Here is a 15620-nt window from a genome sequence, read left to right as displayed (position 1 = left end):
GGGGGGGGGGGGGGGGGGGGGGGGGGGGGGGGGGGGGGTTGCTGCCTTTGTCTGTGCTCGCTACTTCCCACTTCTGTTTCGTTGTCGTCCGTCGGCGAGTGTGGAGTGCGACGTTGGGATTGCGTAGATGCTGCGAGTCGGCGTGCATGGAGGGCGTGGTCGTCACGCTGGGGACTGACTTTGACTTGACTTGATGTTTTGGCAGGCCGTGTATGGTGTGGCCCCCTTACCACAGTAGCGAGCAAGAGACGCGCACGGCGTCGCGCTGTGGGTCCGTGGGGCAGAGGGGCGGTCCAGAGACCACCACGCTGAGCCCGCAACGGCAGCGGAGCGGGACGTGCATCCCGCCCGACGCGCTGGGAGCCACCACGCCTGCCCAGGTTGCTGGGCGACTCCAAGGGCAGTATGTACCTGGTTGGTTGGTGGGATGCAGTGCGGCGCTGTGCGCCTAGGCTGTCCGAACCTCGTCATCGCAGGCCCGGCTCCTCTCCTACCCGCATAGCATACGCGCGCCGGCCGTCTCGCGACGGCCGCGGGCGTGCGGTCTCGATCTCGCGCGATCGGCCGTCGATGGGGTCGGCGTGTTGTCGTGCGTGTGTGATGTTGTTGCTTTTGGCGTGCGCCGTGGGTGTGCGCTGTGGGGTTGCGACTGTCTGGGGCTGCATCCAGGCTGCGGTTTGGTCGTGCTGGGGRCCGGCGGCTTGGCTTCTTTTTGTTTCGCTCAAGCTTTCCGACTTGATTCCGGGCGTGGTGGTTCGCGAGTGTGGTAGTCTCCTTGCGTGGACGCATCGTACAAGCGGGTATGGGGGCGATGCTACGAGTGGCAGGCGTTCTGTGCTGGATCCCGCACTGCGCTGCTCGTGCTGTAGGATGCCGCCTTTGCTCTTTGTTGGTCCTTGCAACATCCCACCTCTGTTTCGCCCTCGTCCGTCTGCGAGTCTGGTCTTACGTTGTGGGATGGCGGGCAAGTACAGCCGGGGTTTTGCATGCTAGCCATCGTCCTTGTGTCTGGTGTCGCAAATTCGACCGAGTGGATTCAGCATGGTATCACTGCGTTTGCTGTAAAGTACAAGCGGATACGCATGCGTCCGAGTGACTGGAGAGCGCTTGGCACCAAGATGAGGCATTCCGAGCTGGATCCGGCGCTGAAGCTTGCCTGGTTGGCCACTGCCCACTTTGTTGTCCTGGCACAATCCTACGAGTTGGTCTTGCCATCGTCGTCTGGCGGCGTGGTTCTGCAGGAGGTTGCTGCGTGCGTGCAGCGAGCTACAGCGCTAGGAGTCGCTGTGCGTGTTGAGGCGCAATTACCATGCACTCACCATGCTGAGGTTGTCTGGGGCTGCACCCAGGCTGCGGTTGGTCGTGCTGAGGCCGCCGTCTTTGCCGTTTCTTGGCTCACACTTCATAAGTTGGTTTTCCCCATGAAAGTTTGCCAGAGTAGTCTAGGACGTGATGATTGCGTGTTGCTGTGAGCACAGTGCTAGGCGTCCATGTGCACGGACAGCGCGGCGACCATCACAGCCAAGCGGTCTGGGCTGCCTCCCGACTGCGCTGCGAGACCGAGGAGCGTGTCGCTTTTTCTTGATCCTTCTGGCTCCAGCTTCACACGTCGCTGTTTTTACGAGATGTCGTGTCCGACTCACGAATGCGTGGTGGCGTGAGCGCAATGCTCGCAGCCTTGGAGACACCCAGACTTCAGCCTCCAACCACGACTACAACCAAAGCTGGGTCGCAAAGCCAAGCTCACGTCCAGACTTGCTGTGCGCGCAGCGTCGTCATTTGCGCGAGTGTAGTGGTATCATTGCGTGCGAGTGCTCTAGCAGGGGTATGTGGGGATGCTACGACTCGGGCTGCATGGAGAGCTGGATGGCGAGACGCAAGTGTTCGTCTTGATCCAAGTCATCCTCCGCATCCGACGCCGCGAGATCGGGCAGGGTATCCAATTGGGCTTCGAGTGTGTCTAGCGCACGGGTTGTTGGCGCTGCCGCGGGCTGTGCTGGTGCCTCTGATCCCGCAGCTGTGTTTGCAGTGGTGGAGGCTGTCGATTTGCGCTGGCTGAACGTCCTAGTCTCTCCGACTCGGAACGGCATCCTAACCGCATCGCAGAGCCTTTTTGCCTTGACCTCTCCGAATCCGGGGCACATGGCGACCTGTGCCACCTCGGCGTTGACTACACCTCTGAGCGTGCCAAACGTGCTGAGCAACGTGACGACGTCGGTGCGATTGATCCCCCGGATCTGCGTCAGCACATTCGTCACCTGGGCGAGGTAATCTTCGCCGACGCGCTCCTTGATGGCATCGGGAGGCTTGTGCTCGAACGACTTGTACGTTTCAATGTACTTCCCAGCCTCTTCGGCGCTCCAGGCAAGCACCATGGTGAGCGAGTTGATCATCGACACTTTCGTAAGCTCCCGAATCGCAGCTTGGTGGTCGTTGACATCGCATAGCACCAAAAGCACGCGCAGCGTGTACATTTGTTGCAGCTTCGAGATGCGCGTGTGCACGTATTCCGGATGCAACCGATGGTATCGGATCGACAGGAACAAAACGCACGACGAAAGCCCCACTTGGTAGTCTGGCACAATGTCGGCGTATTCCCAGCCAATGTTGCGGATGTGTTGGAGCACGGGGTTGCCGCGCTGGCAGTTGTTCACCAGCACCGTCGTACCGCTACCTTGTGCACCTCGAATCAGCGGTCGCGGTCGTGGTTGCACCACAGGGCCAGCCCCGCTACTCGTGCTGGTGCTGCTGTTCATGTCGCGTGCAAGCGACGACGCCGGTTGGAACGACGACATCGGTCGCAAGCTGTCGCCATTGGCACCCGCCATTTACAGCTGTCGATGCGATTGCGCAGCCCACTCAGTGTGTTTCCTTTTCAGACCATTCGTGCCCGTGACTCGAAGCGAGAGGTTTTGATTGCCTACAACACCGAACGAGAGACAAAAGCCGATACGAAGCCAGAAGAGGTCAGTATCGCGTCACCAACGACTGCTTCGACCATCGCAAGGGCATCGGGCATTGCATCTCGCAAGGCGCGGGGGGGTTTTCGGCGGATCAGAATTGCAGAAGAAGAAGAATTGGCTCGTCACCGAAGTCGCCTTCTTGGACTGTTGAGCTTGTGAATGTGAAATTTTAATCATCGCTTCCACGACCGAGAACCCCCTTGTCTTGCGTGCCTGTACCGATGCGAGGATGCTCTGCCGGAATGCTTTTGCGGTGTCAATGAGTGCAAACTTACGAGTGTGCAAGTAGCGCGGGGAGAAGATCAATGATTCTCCCGACGCGCAAACTGGGTTGGTGTCAGAGCAAGCCGCCGTGTCGTTGGCTGCTCAGCGCGTCGCAGTTGTCGGATATGCAAATGGTGGCAGGAGCGACAGCAAAGACGCGCTGATCACCCCCAACGACGGAGCGGATGCACTGGCCAAGAGGGAAAGGAAGGGTTCATCTCGCTCGGTCGCCGAGTGTGGCTCAGTCAGCGCGCTGCCAAAGTGGAGGCTGGTTTTGCGGTGTGGATATCGGCGATTCGACAGTGCATGTATTTCAATATAAATGCTACGCGTGACCTCGGCCGAGCTTTGACGCTAGTCACGTGCTGTCCATTTTGCGAAAATTCGGGGCAGCAGCACGCTTCCCGCTGGATCCGAGGTTGAAAACGCAGACCGTGGGCCCTGTCGCCGCCCAGTCGCTGCCGGCTGAGACTTGGGTTGGGCAGCAGCCGGCAGCCAACAGCAGTCGAGCCGCCCTAAGGCGCAAGGCGCAAGTGAGCCCAAAGCAGCAGCAGCAGCAAAGCGAGTGCCCGTGACGCCGACCCAGGGAGACTGGACTGGCCACTGAATTCTCAGCTTTGGGAGCTGCGAGAGCCAGCGCCAAGTGGAATCGGTCAGCTGGCTCATCGTCTCACACCTTCTCCTCACCATCAAGTCCAACACATAACTCAGCAACAATGGGTCGGGTCATTCGAGCTCAGCGTAAGAGCGGTGGTATCTTCACCGCTCACACCAAGCACAACAAGGCTCCCGCCAAGCTCCGCGTCTACGACTACGCCGAGCGCAACGGCTACATCCGAGGTGTGGTCAAGGAGATCATCCACGACGCCGGTCGGTAAGTGTCTTTATAAGTGCCGACGCACATACGCACAGCAGCATTCGCAATTGGCAGCAGCAGCATCATCGACAACTTCGACAGCATCGACATTACCAGCATCAGCAGCATGTGCATTCGAAACGTCTTCGCAGCTGCAATAGCTTGCGCATGGCACTCAGCAGGTTCAGGAGGAAGGCATTCCAGACAGATTCGGCACGTGGACAGAACGCAGAAGCAGACAGGCATGGCATAGCACTCGCTAGGATCGATAGAGGCAGACATTCATGGAAGCATTCAAGCATCGGGTTGTCGAAAGCAGGCAAAGGGTCCACATCGCAGCTGCTCGGACAGCGTCCAACGTGACTTGCGCATCCAACGTTCATGCTCCGAATCACGTCGGTTTCTGCATCCACACGCACATCGTCGCATCTTTCGACCCAGCGACGTGGCGCACCTGCATCCATCGGAACCACCCAACACACGCCAGCTCACTGCGCCACAGCCTCGCCCTGCATCATTTCCAGCCATCTCATAAACGTGACCTGCCGATCTTCACCCGTCATCCATCTGGTATCCCCGCCAAGCTGCATTATGCCGATTTGAAGCGCTGTTGCCCTCATGCTGCTGCAGCGGTGCGACCTGTCTTTCCCTCGTCACCAACAGCACACTGACTCTGCTCGCGTTCCTTGCTCTCCTACAGTGGTGCTCCCCTCGCCAAGGTTGCCTTCCGTGACCCCTACAAGTACCGCACCCGTGTCGAGACCTTCGTTGCCACCGAGGGCCTCTCCACCGGCCAGTTCGTCTACTGCGGTAAGAAGGCTGCCCTGAACGTCGCCAACGTTCTCCCCCTCTCGTCGCTCCCCGAAGGTACCATCGTGTGCAACGTCGAGGAGAAGTCCGGTGACCGTGGCTCGCTCGCCCGCACCTCGGGCAACTACGCCACCATCATTGGCCACGACTCCAACGGCAAGACCTCGCGCATCCGTCTCCCCTCGGGCGCCAAGAAGACCGTCCCCTCCACCTCGCGTGCCACCATTGGCATCGTCGCCGGCGGTGGCCGTATCGACAAGCCCTTGCTCAAGGCCGGCCGTGCCCACCACAAGTTCAAGGTCAAGCGCAACTCGTGGCCCCGCACTCGTGGTGTGGCTATGAACCCCGTCGACCACCCGCACGGTGGTGGTAACCACCAGCACATCGGCAAGCCCTCCACCCGCTCCCGCTTCGCCCCCGCCGGTCAGAAGGTCGGTCTCATCGCCGCCCGCCGCACCGGTCTTATCCGCGGTACCATCAAGACCAAGGACGCCTAAATCTGACCCGCTCGGCCCATATAGGCTCGTTCGGTTTTGGTTTCTGGTTCACGTTCTTGTTTTTCTTTGGTTTCCCACCTTTTTCCCCCTTGGGACGGTGCGGTGGGACAAGTGGCGCATTGCAGGCTGTATGGAAACGGCACGGTTCTGCATCTCGGCCACATCACCTCTCCCGCGCCTTGTCTATTGTACTCTGGACCGTCAAAACGTCCGCTCAACCCTCCCTCTTATGCCGTTATCCAAATCTGGAGTTGGGTGTTTCGGCGCCTCTCTCCGTTGCATCTTTACGCACACACACACACACACACCCAAAAGAAAGATTGGCAATCTCAATCTGGTTTTCTCTCGCCCTCGCGCTCGTGCTTTGTGACTCTTGCTCGTGACTAGCTCTGAGCTCTGCTTCGTGATCACGATGTTGGGGGGTTGGACATGAATTTCAATCGCGCCCTTGACGCGAACCCCTTGTTCGACGGGGTTTATCAGAGCCGCGTCGGGTGCTTGCACGGCTGGGTATCTGATAGGGCGATGTACCTCTGGATGGCGTTACGGGTCGCGTGAGTGACTTTGGCAGTGGATCGTACTGCCTCTCAGCGGCTCGTTGTGAGGCTGTGTGCGGGAGCTGCAGCGTAGGAACATGGTCGTTTCGCAAGGTCAAGAAGTTCTCCAGCCGTTCCTCTACTTCTCGCAGCGTGATGCCTAGTCGGAGTCTTGCGTGCTCATCCTCCACGACGCCGCGGATGGGCGAGTAGACCAGGTTACCGTCGCTGGCGAACTCGGCGGGCAGCGGCGAATCTGGCCGCCTTAGCGCCGGTCGAAACCCGAGCCAGCCCGAATCGCGCTGCCATTCGGGAAACAGCCCCGGCGCTTCTTCCGTCACCTTGACGATCTCCTCGACAGAGTTTGGGATGGGAATGCTTAGTGCAGAGCCCACGCATACGATGAGCACGAGCATGTGCAAGAGAAACATGATGAGTTGTCGCTACCACTGCCTGGCAATGCGACGAGCAAGCGAGATTATATACCCTTGCGCCATGCTGTTCGTGCTCCGAGTCGCTCCTGACGAGCATCGGGCGGTGCACACATAGGAAAACTTCATCAAGCAACACACGCTCCGTGTGATAACCACGCCTCGATGCACAAAGGTGAAACGCAACACACGCTTTGCGAAAGCAAACGAGAAGCATTGCACAAAACGCAGCGCGGAGAGAGAAGATAAGCATGCAGGAACGAGTGGATCGAGGCTCGGTACGTGGGTGGGGCGGAAGCGTTGGGATGACCTTCGCCATCGCCCCGAGCTGCGGTGGGGATGAAGTGGTATGCGCGCTCGTCGCCGGTGTCGATGACCGGCAAGTCGACCTCGGCCACACGTCTCCGACACCGCACATCATTTCGGCACGGTCGATCCCGAAGCCACCCAGCGTCGGGGTCTACCGAGCGCATTCGGCGCTCAGAAGCTGAGACGCTGCTTGATCTTTTGCGACGTGGCGCCATCCTTGAGCTCGTCGTTGAACCTGCTGAGGTCCAGGCCCGTTTGGCGCTCGTAATCTTCGAGCGCCTGCTGCCACTGTGCCTTGGTCAAGCCCTGCGACCTGTCCAGCTGTGCCTTTTGGATGACCTTGTCAACGCCAGGCCTCAGGCGCTGGTTGGCGCTGCTGCTCGTCGCAGGCTGGGGCGCCGTCCTGAATCGTACCTTGCGCATCTTGCGCACTGCTTCGTCAGCTCCAGCAGCACTGCGTAGCGATGAAGCGCCAACGGACTTGATCTCCTTCACCGCGCCTGTTCCAGACAGGAACGCAGGAGCACGCTGCACGCCTCGTGCCGCGTCGAGGCTCATCCCCTCGAGACCGTGCGCAAGTGCCGTGGTGGCGTCCATGCCCGCAGTGAGCTCGCCTGCATTCATGGGCGCTCCAACCGCGTGCATCGCCACGATGCCCAGGAAGAGTACATATATCATCGCCTTCATCGCTGTAAGTCTGTGTATCTGTGTATGAGCAGGAGCAAAGAGGACAGCGAGCTTTCGACCCATATTATAGCTTACCGCCCACCACAAGGCGCGGCTCCAAGACCGGCTCAGCACAAGTCCGCCGCTGCAGGGCATGCTGCAAAGGCTCCCTATCGCACCGGCTATCGTGTGTGATCACCCACCGAGCTTGGTCACAGCGGGGCTACGCCACCTCCTGAAAAAAAGGCAGCATTTCATGTCCCTGCACATCAGCCAAGATGCAGTGTCGAGCGCAGGCGCTCCGCGGTGATACAGTGCATACCCTCTTTTGAGTATGTCTGCGCCGTTGCACCACTGTCAGCCTTGTGCATCCCTTCATATGTGGGACGTAAAGTGCACACTCACCCTCATATCATATGTGCACCCCCTCGCTCTCGTCTCAACTTCTTGTCAGTGCGCTTTCACGCCGCCTGGTGTAGCTCCCATCAGCTTGTACAGATCCATGAATTACCAGAATCTTGACCGCGAGTACCATCGGAAGATGGCGGGTACTGTGCATACCGTAGCGCCGTGTGATGTGGAATGTGGTCACTAGCTCGTCGCAAGCCACACTGAACTCGCCACGCAGCTCTGCTTTCCACACACCGCCGCAGCATACCCACGCTCCACCATTGCCATTCGCTGGTCTCCACAGAAGCTGCTGGAGATTTCCGAGCTGCTCCAATGTCCCCTCCCTTGACTACCTGCATCTTACTCGCAAAACCCGCGAGTGGTAGCGAAACACAATTATCCCCACCTGGACTCGGTATACCGTACCGCAAACACGCCCTGTATCCGCTCTTTCATCTTCCCGCAAAGTTCCGGTGAATGCGGATCTAAACCCAAACCAAAGCGTAAAAGCGAACATACACTCAAACTTGCCGTTCAAGCTTTCACACGGAGCAGACGATGGTCACATGTCGCAGCATGAATTGAGCGGAAATCGGGTACATGATCCGCTGTCACATGTCGCTTCACGTGAGGTCGAGCGAAAGACAACGTTTGTTGGGGGGTAAAAGGAATGTGGTCATGTGTCAAAGACGACGGCGGGATAGTGGTCGTGTTGCTGAGCCGGAGCGAGCACGAGGCGGGGAGAGTGGGGCATTGGGGGTTTACCAGAACCAGCCGGTGCGCTCCTTTTGCCTTTCGGCCTCCATCTGGGCGTTGTGCCTCTCAGCGGCGGACCAGGTCAACCACTCCGTGTCCGGGTGAGGGATACCTGTCGAACCAAGAACAAGCGGTTAGCACATACACCAACGCAACCGGGTGCAAAAGCGTTACTTACGAGGGTGACCCGGGTATCTGTTTAGATACTGGATCATCGAGTCGTCATGGCCGGGGTACGACGAATAGTGTTGAGGAGGACCCTGGTAGTGGCCAGTGGGAGGACCAGTATAGTACATTCCAGGAGCAGGGGGGCCCGACGGGGCGTATTGAGGGTGAGGAGCAGCCACTGGTGCATGCTGAGCTCCAGGATGAGCCTGCACAGCAGGTGCAGCAGCCGAGGGCGGCGTGACTGGACGCTGGGGAGCGGGCTGTTCGATATCAACACGCGCATGCTTTGGGCTCGACCTTCCCGAAGGGGCCTTGCTGGATCCGCCGGCGGATCCTTCGGGCAGACCATCCCACTTGAAGTCGTCCTCGAGCGCACGAGCGGCACTGGACGATTCGCCCTTGCCCTTGCCCACCAGCTTGCTCGCTCCCTTGAGCAGGTTCCAGCCCTGCGGAGTAGGGGCGGCCAGCACCACAGCACTGCTCGAGAGCGCAAATAGAACGATAGGGTTGATCTTCATCTTGACGGCTCTTGCAACTGGGGAAATTTGTTGTTCTGAACAACGACCTTTCGCTCTGAGCTGCTCGTTTATATCCTTTCTTGCTCGCAGGGTGGAGAGGTCAACAGTCAGCAAGGCTGCCAAGCTCGATCGAGCGCAAAAGTTTTTTTTTTTGCAACACCCACCTTGGAAGATCCGTGATTGTTAAGGAGCGTTTAGCTTCAGATGCCGGCGTGGGCGTCGTTGCAATGCCCACCATGCCCGCCCACAATCATGACAACACCAGAGCTCTTTGTCAACAACGATGATCAACTCTTCGGCGGGTGATGCTGCGTTGCACAAAGCGGCTGCAAGAGGTTTGCAGATGGTGGGTTGATTGCCAGCCCTGTATGATACCGTATCACAATGACAACTTCCCCTCTTGCCGTGCATTTCGTCAATTCATGTTGTGACTCATGTCGACACCAACCCGCTCGAGAAGGCTTCATCAAGGACCAAAAATTTTGCTCCGACAACAATGCAGCTCGGCACCATTTGAGTTGCCGTGCGGTGGCTTCATTTCTCGGAAAGGGCACCATTGTTTAATGTGCCTGCATCCTCGATGGTGGGGCTCATCAAGACCCATCTCCGAAGCTGCATACTCGGTGGGAGGCTCGAGGCGGAGCCAAAAAAAAAAATGCAAAAAAGAAATCTCCCAACGTGGGGCTCGAACCCACGACATTCAGATATCCCAAGTGAAACTTGGAAACCCTTGAGTAAGAGTCTGACGCTCTACCGACTGAGCTAGCCGGGATAGATCGATACACACCGCCCGGAATGTTGCAATTACATACCACTTGCTGTAGCCGCACACCTGAACTCTGAAGAAGGATCTAAGTTCGTTTTCAGGCCTCCTCCTTGCTCACTCGCGCGCTACGACGGATGGGTTGGTGGCAAGCATGTGCGATTGCTGGCTGCGAGACATAGATATGTACAATGCAAGGAGTAAAGGCGGATCCTCTGGAGGAGCAGAATCACGGAATGTCGAGTTCGCCCTTGAGCTTCTTGATGAGCTTCTTCTCGTCGGTGGAGATGCCGTCCCAGAAGTGGGCCTTGAGGGCGTCGATGGAGGCGCGGCTGATGTGCGAGACGATCACGTCGTTCTCCTCAAAGTGCCTGCCGAACATCTTGGCGGATTCGTGCACGGCATGTTCGATCTTGACCGCCACACCGCCGCCGACGTCTCGCTTGAGCACCACGTCGCGCTCCTTGTGGTTGATCTCGAGCGACGTCACCTTGCCCAGATGCACCACCGTCTTCTTGCGCGTGGTCGGATCCGTCTTGACCACACACAGTGGCGTTCCGACGCGCAAAGAGCCGTCAATAATGTCGCACCCAAGAATGATGGGATCACGCTTGGCAAAGCACGCGATGGTCTTGAGACGACACGGCCACACGGCGGTTCCGGACGCCTCCTTCTTCTTGCCCTCCATCACCTCGTTGTGGTACTTGGTGAAAGCATTCTCGAGGTGGTAAATGATCTTGGCGGTGAAGATCTTGATTCCGAGCTCCTCGGCAAGCTTCTCGGCTTCCTTGTCGACGGGCACATCGAATGCTAGGATGACAGCAAGCTCCTTGGCCTTTTCAAGCATGGTCGAGCATCGCACCACGTCCTTCTTGAACACGGGCCCAATGTTGATGCCGTTGACGGGAATCTTGCTGACGCGCAGAAACTCGAGCAGCGCCTCGAGCGATCCGAGCGTCGACGCCTGCACGCAGACACCGCGACCGGAAGTGTCGATGGAGTTCATGAGCGAGCTGAGATCGCTCATCACCTCGTCCTTGAGGTCCTCCTCGTCGTCATCGGGGCCGACGACGAGCAGGCGCGAACCGGCGATCGCCTTTTCGAGATCCGGAGCTGCAATCTTGACACCGAGCGCCGCCTTGACCATCTTGTGGTGCACATAGGCGCCCTTGACACGCATCTCCTTGAGCGGCTGCGGGGTGAGCAGCGCTCGGACCTGTGTGACGATCGGACCGTTGAGACCACAGACGACGATGCGATCACCCTCGTGCATGACACCGTTAGAGAGCACGACGTCGATGGTGGTACCGAGACCCTCGATGACCTTGACTTCGAGCACGGTGCACTCGAGCTCGGAGAGGTACATGAGCTTCTCGCTCATTCGCGTCTGGGTGAGCTCGATGATGAGGCGCAGCATGTCGGGGATACCCTCGCCGGTGAAGGCCGATGTGGGCACCAGGCTGACGTTACGGCCCATGTTCTTGTTGTCGTAGTACGGCACAGCGTTGAGGCCCTGTTCGGCAAACTGCACAATGACCTGGTTGGTGCGCTCCTCGAACTCGTTGCGCGTGGCGCGCTGCTGCTTCTCGAGACTGTCGCGGAAGGCGCCGTTGGGAGTGGGGTCCCAGCCGTAGAGACGGTCGATCTTGTTGAGCGCGACGATGAAGGGCGTCTTCTTGTCCCTGAGCAGTCGGATGGACTCGATGGTCTGCTGCTCGAGACCGTGCATGATGTCGACGACGAGGATGGCGATGTTGCAGAGCGACGAACCTCGCGTTCGAAGGTTGGTGAAAGACTCGTGTCCTGGCGTGTCGATGACGAGCAGACCGGGCACCTTGTACTCGAACGGCGAGTCCTTGTCGAGCACGGCGGTCTTGGACTGAAGCACGTCGGTAGGGAAGTAGGTGGCGCCGATCTGCTGGGTGATACCTCCTGCCTCGCCCTCCTGGACGTTGGTCTGGCGAATCTTGTCGAGCAGCTTGGTCTTGCCCGTGTCTACGTGACCGAGAATACAGCAGATTGGGCTGCGGAGGTCGTCGCGGCTCCTGGCTGCCATGGCCTGCTCGGTACGCTCCTTCCTGCGCTCGGCGGCCTGAGCCTTCTTCTCGGCGGCCTGACGCTGCGCAGCGGTCATGCCGTCGTCCGAGTCGGAATCCGAGTCGTCGTCGCTGCCCGAGTCGTCKTCGTCGTCCGAGTCGTCGTCCTCGGAGTCGTCCTCAGCGTCGTCCTCGGCGTCGTCCTCGTCGGCCTTGTCGGCGGCAGCCTTGCCGTTGGTCTTGGCGGGCGCGGCGGCGGCGGCGTTCGACTTGGACTGCTCCTTGGCTGCCGAGGGCTTCTCGTCTTCGGACTCGGCATCCCAACTGTCCTTGACGTCCTCATCCTCGGATTCGGCATCCCAGCTGTCCTTGACATCCTCGTCTTCCTCGGTGGGCTCGTCAGCCTTGGCAACCTCCTGGGCCGGAGCGGGAGTCTGTGCCTCCTCTGCTGCTGGAGCCTCGGTAGGAGCGGGCTTGGCGTCTTCCTCTTCCTTCTTTTCGTCAGCAGCGACGGGCTCGGGGATGGTGAGACCGCCGTCACGCTTCTGAGGGCCCTTCTTCTTGCGGTTGTCGACGACGGCGCGCTTCTTGGCAGGGGCGGGCTTGCCATTCGCCTCGCGGTTCTCGAGACCCTCGACCTTGATGTGACCGGCCTGAATCATGGCCTGCATCCTGGCCTCTGCAGCCGCCTTCTCTGCCTTTTGCTTTGGGGTGAGGAACTTGCCCTCCTTCTTGAGCTGCTCCTTCTTGGCCTTCTCCTTCTCCTTCTTTGCGCGCTTGGCGGCCTCCTTTCGCTCTTCCTCCTCCTGCTCGAGACGCTCGCGCTCCTCTTCGGCACGGATGGCCTCGAGTCTGGCCTGCTCTGCCTCCTCGTCAGCCTTCTTCTGCGCAGCGATGCGGGCCTGGAGGGCAGCGAGTGCGGGGCTGATCTTCTTTCCGGAGGCAGGTGCTGGTGTAGCGGCAGGAGCGGGCTCGGAAGCGGCGGCCTTGCCCTTCTTCTTCTTCTTGGAGGCGGTGGAGGCGGCGGCAGGCGCGTCGTCGCCCTTGGAGGTGTCGGCAGCGTCGGCGTCGGCGGCATCGTCGTCGTCGTCTACAGCGTCCTGCTTGGCGGGTTGTGATGAGGAGGCAGCCTTCTTGGCGGCGGCCTGGGCCTTCTTCTTTGCCTTTTCCTTCTCCTTCTTGAGCTTCTCCTTCTCCTTCTTGGTTAGGATGCGCGGTGCGCCGTCGTCGGCATCGTCGGCGGCAGCGGAAGCGGCGTCTTCGTCCCGCGTCTGCTTCTGGGCGGCGGCCTTCTTCTTTGGCTTGTCCTCGGGGAACTCGTCGTCGAGCATGTCGTCGATGGTGCCCTGGACTGGCGCCTTGCCTGCGAGGTCCTGCTCGGCGTCGGCTGCGTCCGCGGGAGCGGTGGCGTTGCCACTGACGTCCTCGGCGAACTCGTCAAAGTCAAAGTCGTCGTTCTTCTTCTTCTTCTTTTTGTCCTTTTTGCCCTTCTTGTTGGCGTTCTTGATGGCGCCCATCAGACCGTAGCTGTCGTCGTCGTCGTCAGCGGCGGCAGCTGCTGGGGTTGGCGCAGGTTCCGATTCCTTGGCAGCTTTGCCATTGGCGGCCTTTTTGTTGTCCTTCTTGGACGGCGGTGGCGCATCGTCATCGTCATCGTCATGGTCGTTGCCGTCGGCGCCGTCGTCGAGCGACATGGCTGCAAAGAGGTTCTTGGCCTTGTGAGTGGGCGCCTCATCTTCTTCGTCGTTGGCGGTGAGGGCGGCGTTGTTGTTGTCGATGGACTCGCCGGCTTCATCCCAAAAGTCGTCGGCACCGCCCTTCTTGGCGCCCTTCTTCTTTCCCATGATGAGAGGAGGGTGCGCCGCTGTGCGTAGGGGTGTGATGCAGCTGGATGTACGGTGGTGGTGGGGCCTAGCTGGTCTTAGATGCAGTCAAGTGAGGAACGACCGGGGCACCTGGCGGCGAGTGTCAGTTGGTGAGAGGGCAGGAAGAGTGGAGCAGTCGGTGCGAATCTGTAACCGCGCAAAGCTGCAGCTCCTGGTGCAGAGCGGCAACGAACTCGAAAGATCGCAGTCTCCAGCCACTCAAAAAAATGCGGGAAAAGAAAGGGCAACTTCAGGATCGCGACTGAGCCAGGGCGGGGCTTCGAGATCGTTGCTACTGAGCCTCTGGATCGGCTACATCGGGAGGCACGAAGCAATGGGCCAAAAAAAAAAAGCAGGAATTCGTCTTCTTTTTCGTAGACTCATCAGCTGCAGCTCCACTTTTCGGCCAAGTTTTCCTCCACACTTTTTCTGGCGGTATTTTTTTGTCCATTGGCTGCAGGCAGACAAGGCCGACTTGGAGGAGGCTGCCTTGATCCATCGTCCCCTCCGACCACCTTGAGCAAAGACAGAGATACGATGTCGAGCAAGGCTACCTCTTCGAGCGATATGCTTCCGGCCAAGCCGACAAGCACGACCACAGTGTAAGTCGAAAGGATGCGTTCGCGGGTGCAATCCTGCAGCGATGTGGCGATGATGAGGAGGCAAGCCAGACTGACATGTGCTCATGCGACTCACAGTACGATTGCGGGCAAGAAGAAGACGACGCCATGGGAGAAGAAGCTGGAGCAGCGCCGAAAGCAGGAGTCGATCAAGCAGAGGGAGCGCGATATGAAGGCGGAGAAGGAGGCCGAGTCGGACAGGAAGAAGCAGGTCACTCGTGAACGCAAGCAGATGGCCGAGGAGAAGGCACGACTCGAGATCATGGCTCAAAAGGTAAGTGAAATGCTTGCTCGATCGAATGGGAGAAGGATGGATTGGCTGACGCTCGTGCTGCTTTTGCCTTGTGCCTCTGTGACGATAGATGAGCGCCAAGAAGCTCGCGCGGAAGCAGCGCCGTCTGGGCATCACCAAGAAGGTCTCGCACGCATGATGCGGTGTCAATCCACGATCGATCTCTTGCCATCATCACACGACTCGCTTGCTGGCATCCATTGTACTTTTAGGCTTTCCGCATGCTCCGTTCTCCATCGCAGGTCTTCAGCTCGATCGGTCGGTGTGCTGCAGTGCGCAGGTCGGCGGAGGTGGCGTGTGTGTGTCGAGGACTGATCATTCGTCGCATGCGGTTCGGAAGCTCAACGACAAACTGGCAGGCAACACGCTACCGCAAGTGACTGACCCTCGGAGCTGCCGAACAGAGATGCACCGATGCTGCGATTTCAGGGTCCACTCTCACCGCCTAAGAGAATGCAGCGCAAGTGAGAGACACAGCGCGGCAGAGCAAAGAGGCTTCGGCCGTCGCTGGAAGGAGCTGTCACCAGGCTCATCACCTTGTCGTCGGCTCCCATCCGCTGCCACGGCGATTCCGAGCGCAGACAAGCTCGAGCTGCAGTCACATGCATTTGGGTGGAGTCGAGGTGTGATTTCATAGAGACGACTGGGCGCAACGCGTAGAGCAGCGGAGCAGCCGAATTTTTTCAAAGCGGGCGAGAAAGAGGGCGAGGGCGGAGCGAGGATGCGTGGGTGGGTGCATGCGTGTGTGTGTGTTGGATTTGAGTTGAGTTGGGTGGGCGAGCAGAGAAGCGCGCCGCACCCTTTTTCGTGCTGCTCCGAGTCGGACGCTTGCAGAGAGTGAGACTGAGCCGCGCTCTGCCGTGCTGGGGAGCCGCTATGG

At 59.2% G+C, this 15620-nt stretch overlaps 7 protein-coding genes and 1 non-coding gene across 8 annotated transcripts; 2 read left to right on the top strand and 6 right to left on the bottom strand.

The window, feature by feature from the left end:
* Positions 1-1838: 1838 nt before the first annotated feature.
* On the bottom strand, positions 1839-2795 carry PAN0_019c5796 (DNA repair protein rad10; the record flags this gene model as incomplete). The annotated part of the gene is made up of 1 exon (XM_014798730.1): positions 1839-2795. One exon carries the CDS (start codon positions 2793-2795, stop codon positions 1839-1841), a length of 957 nt encoding a protein of 318 aa, XP_014654216.1.
* A 1148-nt stretch (positions 2796-3943) lies between these two features.
* PAN0_019d5795 (ribosomal protein L2) lies at positions 3944-5390 on the top strand (the record flags this gene model as incomplete). Its single annotated transcript, XM_014798729.1, has 2 exons — positions 3944-4101; positions 4784-5390. 2 exons carry the CDS (start codon positions 3944-3946, stop codon positions 5388-5390), a joined length of 765 nt encoding a protein of 254 aa, XP_014654215.1.
* A 436-nt stretch (positions 5391-5826) lies between these two features.
* On the bottom strand, positions 5827-6342 carry PAN0_019c5794 (uncharacterized protein; the record flags this gene model as incomplete). Its single annotated transcript, XM_014798728.1, has 1 exon — positions 5827-6342. One exon carries the CDS (start codon positions 6340-6342, stop codon positions 5827-5829), a length of 516 nt encoding a protein of 171 aa, XP_014654214.1.
* Positions 6343-6837: 495 nt separating this feature from the next.
* PAN0_019c5793 (uncharacterized protein) lies at positions 6838-7353 on the bottom strand (the record flags this gene model as incomplete). Its single annotated transcript, XM_014798727.1, has 1 exon — positions 6838-7353. One exon carries the CDS (start codon positions 7351-7353, stop codon positions 6838-6840), a length of 516 nt encoding a protein of 171 aa, XP_014654213.1.
* Positions 7354-8483: 1130 nt separating this feature from the next.
* Positions 8484-9164, bottom strand: PAN0_019c5792 (uncharacterized protein; the record flags this gene model as incomplete). The annotated part of the gene is made up of 2 exons (XM_014798726.1): positions 8484-8590; positions 8657-9164. The coding sequence occupies 2 exons, from the start codon at positions 9162-9164 to the stop codon at positions 8484-8486; spliced, it is 615 nt and encodes a 204-aa protein (XP_014654212.1).
* Positions 9165-9834: 670 nt separating this feature from the next.
* On the bottom strand, positions 9835-9936 carry PAN0_t019c0004. Its single transcript has 2 exons — positions 9900-9936; positions 9835-9870 (listed from the first exon to the last, which is right to left on the bottom strand). It is a non-coding gene; the product is annotated as a tRNA-Lys (tRNA).
* Positions 9937-10156: 220 nt separating this feature from the next.
* On the bottom strand, positions 10157-13807 carry PAN0_019c5791 (eukaryotic translation initiation factor 5b; the record flags this gene model as incomplete). Its single annotated transcript, XM_014798725.1, has 1 exon — positions 10157-13807. The coding sequence occupies one exon, from the start codon at positions 13805-13807 to the stop codon at positions 10157-10159; it is 3651 nt and encodes a 1216-aa protein (XP_014654211.1).
* Positions 13808-14365: 558 nt separating this feature from the next.
* PAN0_019d5790 (uncharacterized protein) lies at positions 14366-14879 on the top strand (the record flags this gene model as incomplete). Its single annotated transcript, XM_014798724.1, has 3 exons — positions 14366-14430; positions 14527-14722; positions 14811-14879. The coding sequence occupies 3 exons, from the start codon at positions 14366-14368 to the stop codon at positions 14877-14879; spliced, it is 330 nt and encodes a 109-aa protein (XP_014654210.1).
* Between the last annotated feature and the right edge of the window lie 741 nt (positions 14880-15620).

This window comes from Moesziomyces antarcticus, assembly GCF_000747765.1.
Source record: "Moesziomyces antarcticus DNA, scaffold: scaffold_v10019, strain JCM 10317, whole genome shotgun sequence".
Taxonomy (NCBI): domain Eukaryota; kingdom Fungi; phylum Basidiomycota; class Ustilaginomycetes; order Ustilaginales; family Ustilaginaceae; genus Moesziomyces; species Moesziomyces antarcticus.
The sequence above is the reverse complement of the archived record's forward strand: the minus strand, read 5'-3'. Positions and strand labels throughout refer to the sequence as shown.